The sequence below is a fragment of the Urocitellus parryii genome, chromosome X, assembly GCF_045843805.1.
Source record: "Urocitellus parryii isolate mUroPar1 chromosome X, mUroPar1.hap1, whole genome shotgun sequence".
Lineage (NCBI taxonomy): Eukaryota > Metazoa > Chordata > Mammalia > Rodentia > Sciuridae > Urocitellus > Urocitellus parryii.
This window is the reverse complement of record NC_135547.1, coordinates 62939034-62955933: the sequence shown is the minus strand read 5'-3', so window position 1 is coordinate 62955933 and position 16900 is coordinate 62939034. Positions and strand designations below refer to the sequence as shown.

The 16900-nt window shown below is 32.9% G+C and overlaps 1 protein-coding gene across 1 annotated transcript in view; it reads left to right on the top strand.

Moving 5' to 3' along the window:
* The window catches only part of LOC113199935 (uncharacterized), a 433183-nt gene that overhangs the window by 394631 nt on the left and 21652 nt on the right, over positions 1-16900 (top strand). The window contains exon 11 of the mRNA XM_077793630.1: positions 9565-9636. Within this exon, the coding sequence (XP_077649756.1) occupies positions 9565-9636 (72 nt within the window). The remainder of the gene's footprint in view (positions 1-9564; positions 9637-16900) is intronic.

Below are 16900 nucleotides of genomic sequence, written 5' to 3'. Positions count from 1 at the left end.
ATTTTGGAAAAAATTGCAAAAATATGTATTTAACTTAAGCAGGATAGTTGGAGTTATCAATAAATTGAAATAGTCAGAATTGGCTATTGAGTATAGTCATGTAGTTTCCATTTTTAATATCTTTTTAAATAGGTTTTTTATCTTTGTTTTATTTGTATTTATTTTTATGTAGTGCTGAGGATTGAACCCAGTGTCCCAGATGTGCTAGGCAAGCATTCCACCACTGAGCCACAACCATAGCCTCCACTTTAATATCTTAAACTATCTCCTGTGAGTTCTAACTATTCAAGCCTGAGATAAGAATTAGAAACAAATCGTTCTCTTAAGTAGTTCTCCAACTAAGTTTTTGGTAGTATGTCCTTGAGAGATGTCTAGATAGTCGTTACCTATGTTTCTGGTATAGCCCTAAAAGAGAACATAATTTTTCTACATCTAGACTGTAATGCACAGGAGTGATAAATCTACCAGTAACAAAGATGAGAACAGAAAACCAGACTTACACTTTTTAATTTTTTATTTGTTTTAATTAGTTATACATGACAGTAGAATACATTTATTTATTTTTATATATCATACATAGATGGGATATTACTTCTCATTTTTCTGAGTGTACATGTTACAGAATCATATTGGTCATGCAGTCACATATATGCATAGAGTAATAATGTCTGTTTCATTCTACTATCTTTCCTATCCCAACATCCTGTCCCCTGCCCTCCCTTAACTTCCATCTACCTCGTCTAATGTAATACTATGCTTCCCTAGTGCCCCCCACCTTATTGTGAATTAGCATCCACATATTAAAGAAAACATTTGGCCTTTGGTTTTGTGGTATTGGCTTATTTTGCTTAGCATGATATTCTCCAACTCCAATCATTTACTGGCAAATTCCATAATTTTACTCTTCTTTAAACCTGAGTAATATTCCATTGAGTATATATACCACATTTTCTTTTTTTATTTCTTACATACATGACAATAGTTGAATGCATTACAATCATAATTACCCATTCACAGCACAATTTTTCATAACTCTGTATATAAAGTATGTTCACATTTTCTTTATCCATTCACCTATTGTGGGACACCTATATTGGTACCATAGTCTAGCTACTGTGAATTGGGCTGGTATAAACATTGATGTGGCTGCATCACTATAGTATGCCAATTTTAAGTCCTTTGGGTATAAACCAAGGAGTGAGATAGCTGGGTAAAATGGTAGTTCCATTCCCAATTTTCTGAGGAATCTCCATAATGCTTTCCATAGTGGTTGCACCAATTTGCAGTTCCACCAGCAATGTATGAGTGTACCTTTTTCACCACATTCTCACCAACATTTATTGTTGCCTGTATTCTTGATGATTGCCATTCTGACATGAGTGACATGAAATAATAGAGTAGTTTTGATTTGCATTTCTACTCCATTCACAATAGCCTCAAAAAATACCTGGGAATCAATCTAACAAAAGAGGGAAAGACCTCTACAGTGAAAACTACAAAAGACTAAAGAAAGAAATTGAAGAAAACCTCAGAAGATGGAAAGATTTCCCATGCTCCTGGATAGGCAGAATTAATATTGTCAAAATGGCCATACTCCAAAAACATTATACAGATTTAAGGCAATTCCTATTAAAATCACAATGACATCCTTCATAGGATTAGAAAAAGCAATTATGAAATTTACTTGGAAAAATAAGAGACCCAGAATAGCTAAAGCAATCCTTAGCAAGAAAAGTGAAGCAGGAGGCTCACAATACAGAGCTATAGCAATAAAAACTGCATGGTATTGGCACCAAAATAGACTTGTAGACCAATGATACAGAATAGAGGACATAGAGCAAACCCACATAAATATGGTTATGTCATACTAGACAAAGGTGCCAAAAAGATTCACTGGAGAAAAGATAGACTATTCAATAAATGGTTCTGGCAAAACTGGAAATCCATATATAGCAAAATGAAATTAAACTTCTATCTCTCACCCTGCACAAAAATCAACTCAAAGTGGGTCAAAGACTTAGGCACTAGAACAGAGACCCTGCGCCTAATAGAAGAAAAAATAGGCTCAAATCTTCACCACATCACCCTATGATCTGACTTCCTTAACAAGACTCCTAAAGCACAAGAAGTAAAATCAAGAATCAATAAATGGGATGGATTCAAATTAAAAAGCTTTTTCTCAACAAAGGAAAAAATTAATAAAGTGAGGAGAGAGCCTACAGACTGGGAGAATATCTTTACCACATCCACCTATGATAAAGCATTAATCTCCAGTATACATAAAGAACTAAAAAACTACCAAAAAAATCAATAAATGGGCTAAGGAACTGAACAGACACTTCACAGAATAAGAAATACAATTGATCAACAAATATATGAAAAACTTTTCAACATCTCTAGCAATTAGAGAAATTCAAATCAAAACTACTCTAAGATTTCATCTCACTCCTATCAGAATGGCAATCATTAAGAATTTAGACTTACTTTTCAAGCAGAAGGGAATTAAGTTACTCAAAGGCCCATCTCCCTGGACTGGAAAATTTTGGTTTCATCCCTAGGAATGAGAGTTGGCCCCTACTATCTAGTGAGTACCATCACATTATATTCTTTGAAATATTCATTATTGGGGCTGTAGCTGTGGCTCAGTGGTAGCACACTTGCCTGGCATGTGTGAGGCACTGGGTGCAATTCTCAGCACCATGTATAAATTAAAAAATAAAGATCTATCAACAACTAAAAAAAATATTTTTTAAAAATTTATTATCTACCTTTACTCTCTTGGAAAACAGAAATGAAATCATTATTGGATTTGGGGAATGATTTGCAATACTATATTCTTTTATTTGAACATCTTCTTTTTAACCACTGTTTCTAAGATTGATAATAATATTACCCACAGAATTGAAATAAACCTTCACCCCACCCCACCCCAAATCTGGCTCATGTATTGTGATGGCAGACACACACACACACACACACACACACACACACAACAGGAGATAATGAAAATGTTTATTATTTGCATAATGAGTCTTTCTTGGTAGAGCATCACATGTAGGCATCCCAAGCTGATCCAAAAATATTTTGAGAGAGTAGAAATATGAGACCAGCTTGGCTTTTCTGGTAGTTACACACTGAGGCTGACTTTAAGGTTCCAGCAAAAAAGTAAGAGGAAAAATGGTAAAAACTATCTGCAGTCAAATATAAAAAAAGGAATCTGATTCCTTATTATCCTTATTAAAGGATATCTTGTCCTACTTGATTGTATGTAAGTCTATATAAGGAAAATGAAGTATGTGTGCTACTAGACCAGGTCTTCACTTCAGTTTCCAAAATATTTCCTAAGCATAATTGCTCAAGGGACCCACACAAACACACATGGAGATCCCCTCTGATCCCATTTCTATCCTCCAATTCTGATTTGATTCCCTTCTCTTTTATGTTATAAATAGAGTTAAGTGAGGATATGTACAGAAAAAGAGAACATAGGGGCTGGGTGTGGTGGTACACACCTGTAATCCCAGTGGCTTTGGAGGATGAGATGGTAGGATCATGAGTTCAATGCCAGCCTCAGCAATGGCGAGGCATTTAGCATCTCAGTGAGACCCTGTCTTTAAGTAAAATACATAATAGGGCTGGGGTGTGACTCAATGCTCAATGGTTGAGTGCCCCTGAGTTCATCCATGGTACAGAGAGAGAGAGAGAGAGAGAGAGAGAGAGAATATAAACTCATTACTTTATATGTATTTTTTCCAGACTCCAGTTATTATAAATAATTTGCAGTTGAAAAAGGTCCAATATTCTTGATTAAGTTATTTAAGGAAACTCAAACTCAAAATGAGATTCAAATTGGCTTAAGGTCCTATCCAAAGAATTTATAAATGGATAACTAATCAATTAAGGAAGAAAATATGGAAACATTATATTAAGCTTTGGTTCATAACCCAAATATCAATAGAATATTCCTTTCCTCCAACAAGACAGGCTTGCTTATGAAGTAAAAGTTATAATATTATTGATGAATATTGATGTCTGCACCTGCTAAACATAATAGAATATTAAAGTGAGGAATAAATATTTGTAAGATAAATATGCAAAAGATAAAATATTTCACAGTAGTTTCAATTTATTTATATATGAGGACAGTGAGGTACTAATGTCAAAAATCATCATATATATCTATTCATCTAAATAAAAAATGTAGGTATTAGCATTGAATTTTCACTTCAGAATATCAGTGAATTTTTGTTCCAAAATTTTTTTCATGTTTTCTATGAAGTATTTTTATCTACTGCTAACTATGGTTATGTGGTCTAAATTTTCCTTTCTATTAAAAAAATATTAAATTCATGCCCTTAAAATGAGCTATTCTTCTACACTATATAACAAAGATACTAATATTGATTCTGTGATATTCAACTATAGAGAAGAAAATATATCTATTCAGATTTGTTTCTTAATTTATGAGTACATAATAAATTTAAATTTCTATTTTAAATCAGATAAATTACAAATACTTCATATAATAAAATAATTACAATAAAATAATTCTTATGTAAAAAAAGAACACATGAGCTTTTTAAAAAAGTTGTGATCTTTCTTGGACAAAGTATATCTAAAATAATGATTTCTTCAGTGAGACCATATGACTTAGAATTGATCAGGAATGACACAAAACTGTAGAATAGTTTATACAGTAGAATACAGTTATTGCAAGGGTCATCATGTATTTGGGGGGGATTTTATGTTTTTATAGTACATTATAGTTTCATTTTTGACACATTCATAAATGCCTAAAACATTATTTTCCCCATTTCAATCCCCAGACTACTTCCTTCCCTCCACTCCTTGCTCCTGGAGTCCCTTAACTCTACTCTATTGATCTTCCTTGTATTAATTTATTTTTAATTGTTGCATTCTAGTTAAATGTAAAAGTGGAATTCACTGTGGTATATTCATAAATGCAAATAACAGAATTTGGTCAATTTCATTCTGTAGTTCCTCCCCTTTCACATCCCTCCTCCTTCCCCCTCAATCCCCCTCTTCTACTCTACTGTTCCTCTTTCTATTTTTGAGATCCATTTCTCAAACCTTGACTTTCTGATTCTAGCTTATTTCACTCAGTGTGATGTTCCCCACATTAAGGAGCATGGTGTGTTTGTAGTTGATGACAGATAAGTATAAGTATCCACACTTTGTATTGTTATTTCATACTACTTCATTCGTTTTCATTTAGATAAACCACATCCTGAACCTAGAATAGGTTGAATTAACTAACTTGGGGGTTTGGGTTTTTTTTTTGTTTTTGTTTGTTTGTTTTTGTATTTTTGGTATCAAGGATTGAACTCAGGGGCACTCAGACACTGAGCCACATCCCCAGCCCTATTTTGTGTTTTACTTATTGTCAGGGTCTCACTGAGTTGCTCAGTAGTACATCGCTGTTGCTGAGGCTGGCTTTGAACTTATGATCCTCCTGATTCAGGTTCCCAAGCCATTGGGATTACAGTCATGAGCCACTGAACCTGGCAAATTATCTAATTTGTAACATCACAATTCCCTTTTTCTTTCAGAAACAACCTGAGTACTTTAAGCTACAAGAGTAACTTTGAATTTCCCCTGCTGCATTGTATCACTTAATTGTTAAATTTCTCAAATTTAGTTGGCATTCAGTGTTTGTAAAAACACTTTGTCAATAGCAATTTATACTTATTATGTAAAACAAAATCATAGGAACATAGTGCTTTAAAATATTTAAAATTAGGGAAAGAGAACACTGAAAAATTGAAGAATTCAACTATAATCGAAGTTGTATGGAAAATATTCGCTAAATGTAATTTAAATACAGGGTAAAAACAAAAGGTGTGAAGGCTGAACAGCATATATTCTTACATGAATCACTGTATGTTTTAGTTTTAAAGCAGCAAATTCAAACACGTAACTGAGAATAGTAAATGTTGTGTTTCCAATGTTTGACCTAATGACAGAGAATGTGTGGGGAGAAAATTACTAAGTAATAAAGGTAAGCTGCTATTGATGCAGCAAAACCCTCTTTTAAAAATATCTAAAGCTAGGTAAATTACAGGAGAATGTGTTTTTGTGATGAGCTAATAAATAGAGTAGAAGCAAGATTGTTGAGAATGAGATAGGATTTTGTATAAATGCAAACTACAGAAATATCTCTATAATGTTATTACTTTGTTCTATATAAATATTTGTCCTTAAGTTATTTTTGATACTCTCTGAAATAATTCTGCCAATAAAACTAGTCTTCAGATATATTAGCAAGAAAATAGATCAGTGACACCTGTAATCCTAGTGGCTCAGGAGGCTGAGACAGGAGGATCAAAAGTTCAAAGCTAGCCTCAACAAGGCCCTGAGCAATTCAATGAGACCCTGTCTCTAAATTTAAAAAAATATCAAAAAGGGGCTGGGAATGTAACTCAGAGGTTAAGCACCCTTGGTTTCAATCCCCAGTACCAAAAAGAAAGAAAATAGACTGGTGAGTGATACACATGACAACTAACATGGGCCTGGCACCTATATTATTTGCTAGATTGTTAAGTTATCTTGCTGTAGATGGTTAAACACTTCCTTCTGACTGGACCTGTGCAAACCAACAACAAATTAAAATCATTTTCCATATCCATATGCCATTCTTAATCATGGGAATTTTAATTAAAAAAGTAAATTTGAAGAGAGTTTCAGCCTAAACCATATTTATACAATCTTAAGTGGCTATTTTGATTTCTGAAAAAGTAAAGCGAATTGTATTAGCAGAGTTCTACAGTGACCTTTTTTAAGCAAGCAAACAGAAACGCTGCTTTTTGGTCTTCCCATCATTTCATAAAAGAAAGGAAGTAAGATATTCCTGCATATACACCATATAAACCACAAACTATAGCTGAATTTAAGATGGAAAATTCAACACTTATATAGATAAATGCTTCATCCCAGAAGAGGCATAGCAGGAAAGTGGATTTCTGTATGTCTATCATTGGGTTAGTGATAGAGGTTCAGAAATTTAAAAGGTTATCAGTGAGAGGAAAGTGTAAGCTATTAACCATAAGCAAGGTGAAACCCATGAAGGTAAATGATTCAGGAAAAAGAGTGATTAGTATTTCTTCAATTCCTATTCTTTAATGCAAAGTTCATTTACCAAATTGGATGTATGTCAGATTTTAATGAAATAAGTACTCCAAATAATTATAAACAGAAATATATATACAGACCCTAAAACATTTTGAATTAATGAATGACACACCTGAATTGATTAGAAAAGAGAAAGTTACACATTTCACCATGCATTTCTATGCATTTAATGCAGGATTACAGAGAATACCTCACCCATCATTTTTACTAGAATCAAAACTAGAAACCTAAATATTTTATGCCTGAGTGGCAATTTTTACACTGATATGTACCAATACCTTTTTGAGAACTGCAGCTTTTATACAAAAGTTGCTGTCCTTTAAAAATAGTTCCCCTCCCATTTTTCCCCATGTATTTTATGCCAGATACTATATGCTAAGTATTTTCCATACACTATTTCTTCAAATACTGCCAACAATCCTGTGAGCATTATTCTACTATAGATGAGAAAACTTCAAGGTTAATTTGCCCAATTCATTCAGCTAGGAAATGACAGAATTTGAGCAAGCTTAAGCTCTTGTTTTTGTTTGCAGTGCTGGGGAGTGAACCCAGGGCCTTACACAACCCCCCCCCCTTTTTTTCCTGTGGTGCTGTGGATTGAACCCAGGTCCTTGTGCACACAAGGCTAAGCAAACATTTTACCACTAAACCATACACTCAGTCCCAAAGCTTGAGCTCTTAACTCCACATCATGCTACCATAAACTTTAAAAAATATATATGCCCTGATAAAAAAGAAAATTTAGGCTTCTCTTGAAGGATGTAACTTTAATTTATCTTATTATATATACTTAACAGAGTCATAGACATTTAAATTTCAGAAGAGACTTTCTTAATCAAGGCCAACATCTCTATTTTACAGACAAGTAATTTTAGAAGTGTTCCACCGGTAAAAGTATGGTGCCTGAAATAGTATCTACTTAACAGAAATATACTACATTGAAAAATATTGAATTAACTGGACATTCATACTAAATTGAGGGAAATATCCTTATAAATGAAAAACAGTGTCATGGTCCTCATTCCTTGCTACAATGGAGTGCAATTGTGGGAATGAGGTAGTTACAGGAAAAGCTGTTGCTATATAGAAGGAGATATCAGGAAATTCTAAGTCCTGTAAAGTGGCTTATAGTAACTATAAGACAGCCATCGGAAGTTTAAGTTGCTAGGGAGATGATCAAAACCAATGTTGTATTTGTTGAGAAAAGATTGCTGTAGGAATTATGCACATGTTTATTTTTTGACTAAAAAATTTTCCCATTTTTCCATGGGAAAATACTTGTTTGTTTATTCATTTACTTCTGGGAATCTGAAACCATGAAATTTATTATTCGATGCATAGAGGATTTACACATAAATTTTATGACAATTCTAGTGAATTTTTTATTTCAAGTGTATGAAATCATAGTGCAATTAGTAAATAGGACATTAAGATTGATATGAATTTAAAAAAAACACTTCAGTGAATTAAGGGAGTTAATTCCTCAGAAAAATAATATCAAATAATAATTTTACTATTGAGGCACATTTAGATCACTATTGAAAGGGGTCTCTCTCTCTCTCTCTCTCTCTCTCTCTCTCCCCCCCCATATAGAAAGATAAATAGATAGGGAAAATTCCATAGGCTTGGATACATCATTTGCTTTGGTAACTCATGAACCCATAGAAAGAAGATAGACATATTTACCTATGTTTGCATATGCCAATGGAAAAATATGTTGGCATTTGAAAGAACCATTAGGAAAGAACCTAATTTTCCTGCAGAAATGTAGAATCTAATCAATATTATTAAATGATCATATTTTGCCCCTTTAATGCTGTGACATTTCATTTAAAATGGGGCTGGGATTGTGGCACAGCAGTAGAGTGCTCACCTAACACGTGCATGGTCCTGGGTTCAATCCTCAGCACCACATATAAATAAATAAAATAAAGATATTGTGTCCAACTACAACTAAAAAAATACGTAAAAAAAAAAGCAAGAGATTTCTTAATCTTCTAAGAAACAAACATAGAACATTCTCTAATTGCTGAACTTAAAATCAGTGTCTTTTTTTTTAAGAGAGTGAGAGAGGGGAGAGAGAATTTTTTTAATATTTATTTTTTAGTTCTCAGCGGACACAACATCTTTGTTGGTATGTGGTGCTGAGGATCGAACCCGGGCCGCACGCACGCCAGGCGAGCGCGCTACCGCTTGAGCCACATCCCCAGCCCCTAAAATCAGTGTCTTAATTCAATCTCAGTCCCTTATATATTATCTTTAACAAGTCATTTTACCTTTCTAGACTTGATTTAAATGCAAACTAAGATTTTTTTACTGGGTGGTTACTGGAACCCTATTGTGGGTTACAGCATTAAATGCTTCAATGATTGTTGAAAGAAATATGAACTCTGTTTTTTTTTCTTTTTCCCCTAGTGCTTTCCAAGCTACCCATGCAAGAATCAAGAATTTCTATTTTGCTGCTGAGTGCTCAGATGAGATGAATTAGTAAGTGATTTTTACTCATTTATCAATTCAATATATATTTATTGAACCTCAATTATGTGGTAGTACCATATATATCCAGAGAAAACAATGACTTTTTTTTGGAAAAGTAAAATTATTTTATCTTAATCCTAATTCAGCTTAGTGTACTGAGAAGAGCTATATTAACTGATAGAAGGCCAGCATGCTGGAATGTGGAGATAAAGGAGCAGCATGATATGAGATAAGGCTACAGAGGCAGGTATCATCCAGACTTCAAAGTCCATATAAACTATCAAGTTAAGGATTTTAGTCTATTTCAAGTCCACAATCAGCAAGTAAAACTTGCTTAGAAAGAGGTAATTATATCAAGGCATAAATTGAAAAAAGGAGCAAAGGGAATGTGTAGAGATAGGAATAAAGGCTTACTTGGGATAGAATGGTGGCAATAAAAGGGGAAAAAAGTAGATTTATTCAAGATACCTTTAGGAAGTAAAACCACACCCTTGGCTATAGCAATTGACTGAGAGAAGTTTCAAAGATTATTACTAGGATTCTGGTTTGTGTATCATGATAAATTTCATTGTAATTTTCAACGAGATAGCAAGCACTGGACAAATATCATGTTTCTGGGACAAGAATGTAATTTTGGTCCATGGACATGCAGAGTTTGGGCTCCCTTTGAGACATCCTGTGGAGTTTTAATTAGGCAGGTCCTCTGATTCTAGAGCTTAGATAGAAGGAATGAAGTAGAGATTAATATGGAAATCATCAGTATTTATATGGTACTTAAAGCCATAGACATAAGCTGAGAAGAATTAGGACTAGTTCTAAAACTTGAGTGTGCAGCTGGGCACAGAAGGGCATGCCTGTAACACCAGCAGTTAAGGAGGCTAAGACAGGAGGATCATGAATTCAAAGCCAGCCTCACAAAAAGTGAGGCACTAAGCAACTCAGTCTCTAAATAAAATATACAACAGGGCTGGGGATGTGGCTCAGTGGTTGAGTGCCCCTGAGTTCAATCCCTATACGAAAAAAGAAAGAAAGAAAGAAAGAAAGAAAGAAAGAAAGAAAGAAAGAAAGAAAGAAAGAAAGAAAGAAAGAAAGAAAGAAAGAAAGAAAGAAAGAAAGAAAGAAAGAAAGAAAGAAAGAAAGAAAGAAAGAAAGAAAGAAAGAAAGAAAGAAAGAAAGAAAGAAAGAAAGAAAGAAAGAAAGAAAGAAAGAAAGAAAGAAAGAAAGAAAGAAAGAAAGAAAGAAAGAAAGAAAGAAAGAAAGAAAGAAAGAAAGAAAGAAAGAAAGAAAGAAAGAAAGAAAGAAAGAAACCCAAAACTTGAGTGTGCAGATCCTGGAGACCTTATTAAAAGACAAATTCCCTGTAGTTTTTGATTTGGGGTATAGTGCAGAGGGTGAGAATTCACCTAACAAGCCTCTGAGTGATGATGGTGGTATTCTCAGGACTCTGAGAACCACTGGCTTAGAGAAAAGGGTATAGAATTGCAACATTTTATAGCTGACTAAAGCCTGGAAAGCAGACAAACAGAAAATTCAGAAGATAGGTGGAATTGCAGTGATACTATAGTATAATTTTTTTTATACTCCTAGAATTCTATAGCAGAGATGTAAAAGCACAACTAACATATAGTAGTGTGTCCTCACAGAAGGAAAATGTTGCACTTTCTGAATCAGGGGTTGGTTTTATACCTGCAGCTTATTTGCATATGAGATGTTGATCCCAGAGATTATAGTATATAAAAATATCTGTAGATATAAGCCTAAGTGCCCATGTCCCATAACTTATAAATGTTCTTATCCAAAATGTGCCTTATTTTAATGAACAGATATTTCAAATAGGGTTGTCTATTATCCATTTTATCATATTTCTCAATGTAAAACTAAAAACCAGATGACTTTGAACATTTTACACAAAGTATCCACTCAGCATTCATCAGTAATCTTTATGCTTTCAATGATATTTAAGTCTATAACATGAATGCCCCCAATGACCCATGTTCTCTATCCATACCCTATCTGCCTTTAATTTCCATTCAGTTAATACCTTCAGGGAATTAAGTCACTGATTGGGTTAAGGCTCTGAACCCATTCATTTCTCCTCTGAACCTTCTTGCATTGTCTCACACATGAGCTTTTGGGGGAAACCAACTATATAAACCATAACAGAAGTGAAAATAAATTTCCTTGGAAATTTCATTGTGTGATTATTAAGTCATTTGGAATAAATATTTATATTGATAGACAAAAAAGACTACAGAATGAAAAAAGGTATACTATAAGCCATTGTCCTGTATTGTAAGAAAGTCTTGGGGAATGGTTGACAATAACTTGAGGAATAGTTGACAACATGCTCCTGAAGTGCATGTTGTATTTAATTTTTTATACTGACATTGTTTGTATATATGAACAAATATATATTGTTTAAATGCTTTTTTGTTTTGTTTTGTTTTGTATTTTTTTTTTTTTGGTACCAGAGATTGAACCCAGGGGAACTTACCCACTGAGCCACATTCCTATCCCTTTTTAATATTTTATTTAGAGGCAGGGTCCCACTGAGTTTCTTAGGGCCTTGCTAAATTGCTGAGAGCAGCTTTGAACTCACGATCCCACTTGGCCTTCTGAGTCAATTGTTTGAATAGTTTAACATGCATTTTCTTGAGTTTTGGAGAATGCCAAATAAAATTGACAAATCATTTCTTGGTTACCTTGATTATTCTACTGTCCATAAACTGACTGCAGCTCTGTGCCATGAGTTAGTTTAAACTATATCAAGCCTTCAAGTAGATCATATTGAGTCTCTTTGTATATTAAGCACAGTCTCTATGGAATGGATGTGTGCAGTTTTCCCTTTGAAGCAAAATATCCAGGTGACTGGGCGCCTTGGCACATGCCTATAATCCCAGCAGTTCTTAAGGCTGAGTCCAGAGGATCAAAGCCAGCCTCAGCAAAAAAAAAAAAAAAAAAAAAGGTGCTAAAAATTCAGTGAGACCCTGTCTCTAAATAAAATACAAAATAGGGCTGGGGATGTGGCTCAGTGGTCTAGTGCCCCTAAGTTCAATCTCCAGTATCCCCCCCAAAAAAATCATTTGTAAATAAAATATGCTCTATAAGACATTTAATTCCAATTAGATAAATTTTACTGATATTTTTAACTACATATGCAGATTTTAAACTGTGTTGACTAGTGTCATCAATGAACCTTTGACTATAACAGGCTCTTGTATTAATGTTTAATTAAAATTAAAATTATCTATAATTTCAAAGGGAAAATTGCATATGTTTTTATTCAACATGCCAGAAGGAACGGATGTTCTTCCTTTAGTTGAGTTTATACAGCTCACTCTCAATTTTAATTACTTTCAATTTTATATCACATTGCTACTGTCTATAATTCATGCCTCTGAGATCCAAGTACAAAAATATTTTTGCTGTATGGAGAAAAAATTCTTCTTTTTCTTCCTTTCTTTTTTTTATTTTCTTTTTCTTTTTCTTTTTTTTTTTTTTTTTTTTTTGAACCAGGGATTGAACTGAGGGGCACTTGGCCACTGAGCTACATCCCCAACCCTATTTTTTATTTTGATTTAGAGACAGGTCTCACTGAGTTACTTAGTGCCTTGCTGTTGCTGAGGCTGTTTCTTTCAACTCATGCTCCGCCTGCCTCAGCCTCTTGTGCCACTGGGATTATAGACACGTGCCACTGTGCTCAGCAATAGCCTCCTTCTTGACAGCACAAAAGTAATAACTTTTTATAAGAAGAAAATAAAATTCTCACAATTATCAGAAGGGCTACGTGAATATCCCTAGAGAATGGCATAATTATTCATAACAAGAAGCCCCCTGGAAAAACATTGAAAAATATACAGATGTGAAAACAATAAATATGTTCTATTCTGTCAAGAAGTAAAGTAGGGCTATTATTTGGCATTTGGAAGAAAATTGGGAATAAAAGTAGAGTTTTGTTTTGGGGTTGGGGTTGTGGCTCAGCGGTAGAGCACTTACTTCACATGTGCAAGGCCCTGGGTTAGCTCCTCAGCACCACATAAAAATAAATAAATAAAATAAAGGTATTGTGTCCAACTACAACTAAAAAAATAATTTTTTTAAAGTAGAACTTTGTTTTATATGAGGGAAAAGACAGGGATATGTTTACAGGCTAAAATAAAACAATAATAAGAAGAGATTAAAGATAATGATGTTAAGCAAATAGCAGTTGAAACTAAGTGAAACATGAGAGAATGACATCAAGGGCAGTATATACAGTGGAAATTAAGTTATAAAAAGGAGTAAAGAATCGGTAAGGGTGCAAGGAAGTTTGCCAAAATGTTAGGAATCATGGATGATCATGCTGTTTCCCATTTATTGTCTTCATAAAGAAGGAGGCAAGATGCTCTGAAAAAGTTAAACCTTTTAAAAAACTGTTTAAACGACACAGCAAAGGGTAAATTTGGGTTTATAGTATTGCTTGTTTGTTTTTAATCCCATTCATTAATCCCATTTAATTCATTTAATCCCATTCACTGTGAATAACAGAACTGAACCTTACTGAATGTTTGCACTGAACACCATGAAAACAATGTTTCAAAGGAAAAGCTGTTTTTCCCAGAAAATTAATAGAAATGCCTCATTCTTTTCCCAGTACAAGCATAACCTAACTGCATATATTCTACAGTCAGTTTGTCAAAAGTCAAACTATTAAAGAATCAAATAATCTTAATATCTCCTTTTTTCACACCATAATACTTATTTAATCTTCTAGTCAAAGAAATATTAGAGCTATTTCATAATAAATATTTATTGAATTGGAATGTTCATATTATGTTAAGATATGAAATGAGAATTGAGATATCTTCTAAATAATTTTCCAGCAATTTTATGTAATTTTAAAATATATCAAGCATCATTTACTTAAAATGAGGTATCTGTAGTGTATTGTTTTTTCTTGAAAACATTTCATATTTGGTGAGTGATTTTATTGGACAAATGAAAGAAGAGGAATATAGAGTGTTTCAATTAAAATAAATATGTGTCTACATAGAAACATCATAATTAACTTCAAATATACAACTAGAAAATGAAAATTATATCTCACTGATGTGTTACATTTTTCCCTTGGAAAGTGAATGAGATGAAATAATTTGAAAAGATAATAATAACTATTGAATAAAACAATACTATTTAAGAGATCATGAATAAATTATAACCTAAATTAACACAATTCCTATCATCTAAACTGTGATGTAATAATATGTGGAAAGGCATATAAAGTAAATTTGATTTTCCTGTAATAGCAAACCATATTAAATATGATTTTCATTTAAATAAAATTTAATACATATTTAGATAAAACATTTTCAAAGATTGTGGTATCCTCTTCATTTTAAAATATGTAAATATCAGGACAATGATTGAATTAAGTATTGTGCCCCAGATATGGCAATTCCTTTTAAGACTTTGTATTCTGATTTTCCACTTCATGTGCATAACATTTTTTAATTAAATGAGGTATAATATTTTCACTGAAATAGATTTTAAATTTAAACATTATGCAACACAAACTTATTAGGTTATCACAGTATTAAACAGGTTCATTTACACTTAAAACAAAAGAGGCAACACTCTGCATAGGATTGACAGGTTTATAGTATTGTTTTTAATCCCATTAGCTCCATAAAAAGAAAAAATATTCACACATACATAAGTAACAAAGGTTGTCATGTTCTCTTGTCATGATTAAGATGTTTGGGTCAGGTTCATCTGTTATTTTTCTAACAAATCTAAGTGAATATTGAATTTAAAAAGAACAACAAAATCATGTTGAACAATCAAATCAGTGCAAATGCTTGATCCTCTGAGTGGTATTACTTATAAAGACTCAGCACTTGTAGCAGACAAAATTATTCTTAATAGTTGATTAATTTCAACATACGAAGTCATTACAGAAAGTCTGCTTTCCTTTTTGTTTCTATTTGCCAAGTCAATCATTACTTCTCTGTAAAACAGGAAATATAAAGGTTAATAACCACAGCTAGAAGCTACTTATCCTGTAAGTAAAGCTTATTTGATTAGTGGGATAAACTAAAACATTTCAGCAAATCTTTCTATGTGCTTTTAAAATGAAGTAGAAGATAACTGAATCTTCTTAGTCTTTTGGTTATTAACACAGGATGATAAATACCCTAATACCCTGGCAATAAAGAAGAAAGACAGATAAGATTAAGTAACTTACCAGAAAAAAAGAAAGCATTTGCTTTATCTATAAATTACAATATAAAACAGAAAACCAAAATCAAGAAGAAAGAGTGTCTCAAGATAAAAATCACTGAATAAATAGTTTGGATATTAATCTAAAGGAAAAGATGAAGGAAAGCTAATAGAATTCATATTTTATATTTAAATTAATCTTTTAATATACTAGAAATCTCAGTCTAAGAAACAAAAATATTTTATTAGTCTCTACCAATATGTTATCCAATTTATTTAAATACCAAAATATATAATATGTTGACACAAAGGAATCAAGCAATTTAATATGTAAATGAGAAACCATTTAGATGCACTAGTTGTTAACTTACCTGACCATCAGTTTTAATCAAAATGGAAGAATTATTGGAACTGCAGACATGGTCTTGGTTGTTTGCCTTGATTTAGAAGTTCTTATGGATATATTAAACTTGTCACATTACTCTATGCCTCTCTGTAAGGAAGTTTATATTTATTCCATGTTATAATTTGCCTCACACTTTCAAATTATACAATTTGAACCACTGAGTTTAAAATAATAATATTGTTAATTTTAAGTCATACAATTGTTTTCTCTGGCCACATGCAATTAAACTAGAAACAAACAAAGATGTCTGGAAAACCTTCAAATATTCAAAAATAAAATAACTCACCTCTAAATAACCCATAGTCCTGTGAAGAAAACAAAATGAAAATTAGATGTACTTTGAACTGAAGGAAATAAAAACAGTACATATCAAAATATATGAGATGTTGGGGCTGGGGATGTGGCTCAAGCGGTAACGCACTCACCTGGCATCCAGGGGGCACTGGGTTCGATCCTCAGCACCACATAAAAAAATAAAATAAAGATGTTGTGTCCACTGAAAACTGAAAAATAAATATTAAAAAAATTCTCTCTCTCTCTCTCTCTCTTTCTCTCTCTCTCTCTCTCTCTCCCTCTTTCTTTAAAAAAATATATGAGATGTTATTTTAAAAGTACTTAAGCTAGGCTAATCATGGTGGTGTAACACAAAGCATGAATGGGTGGGTTCTT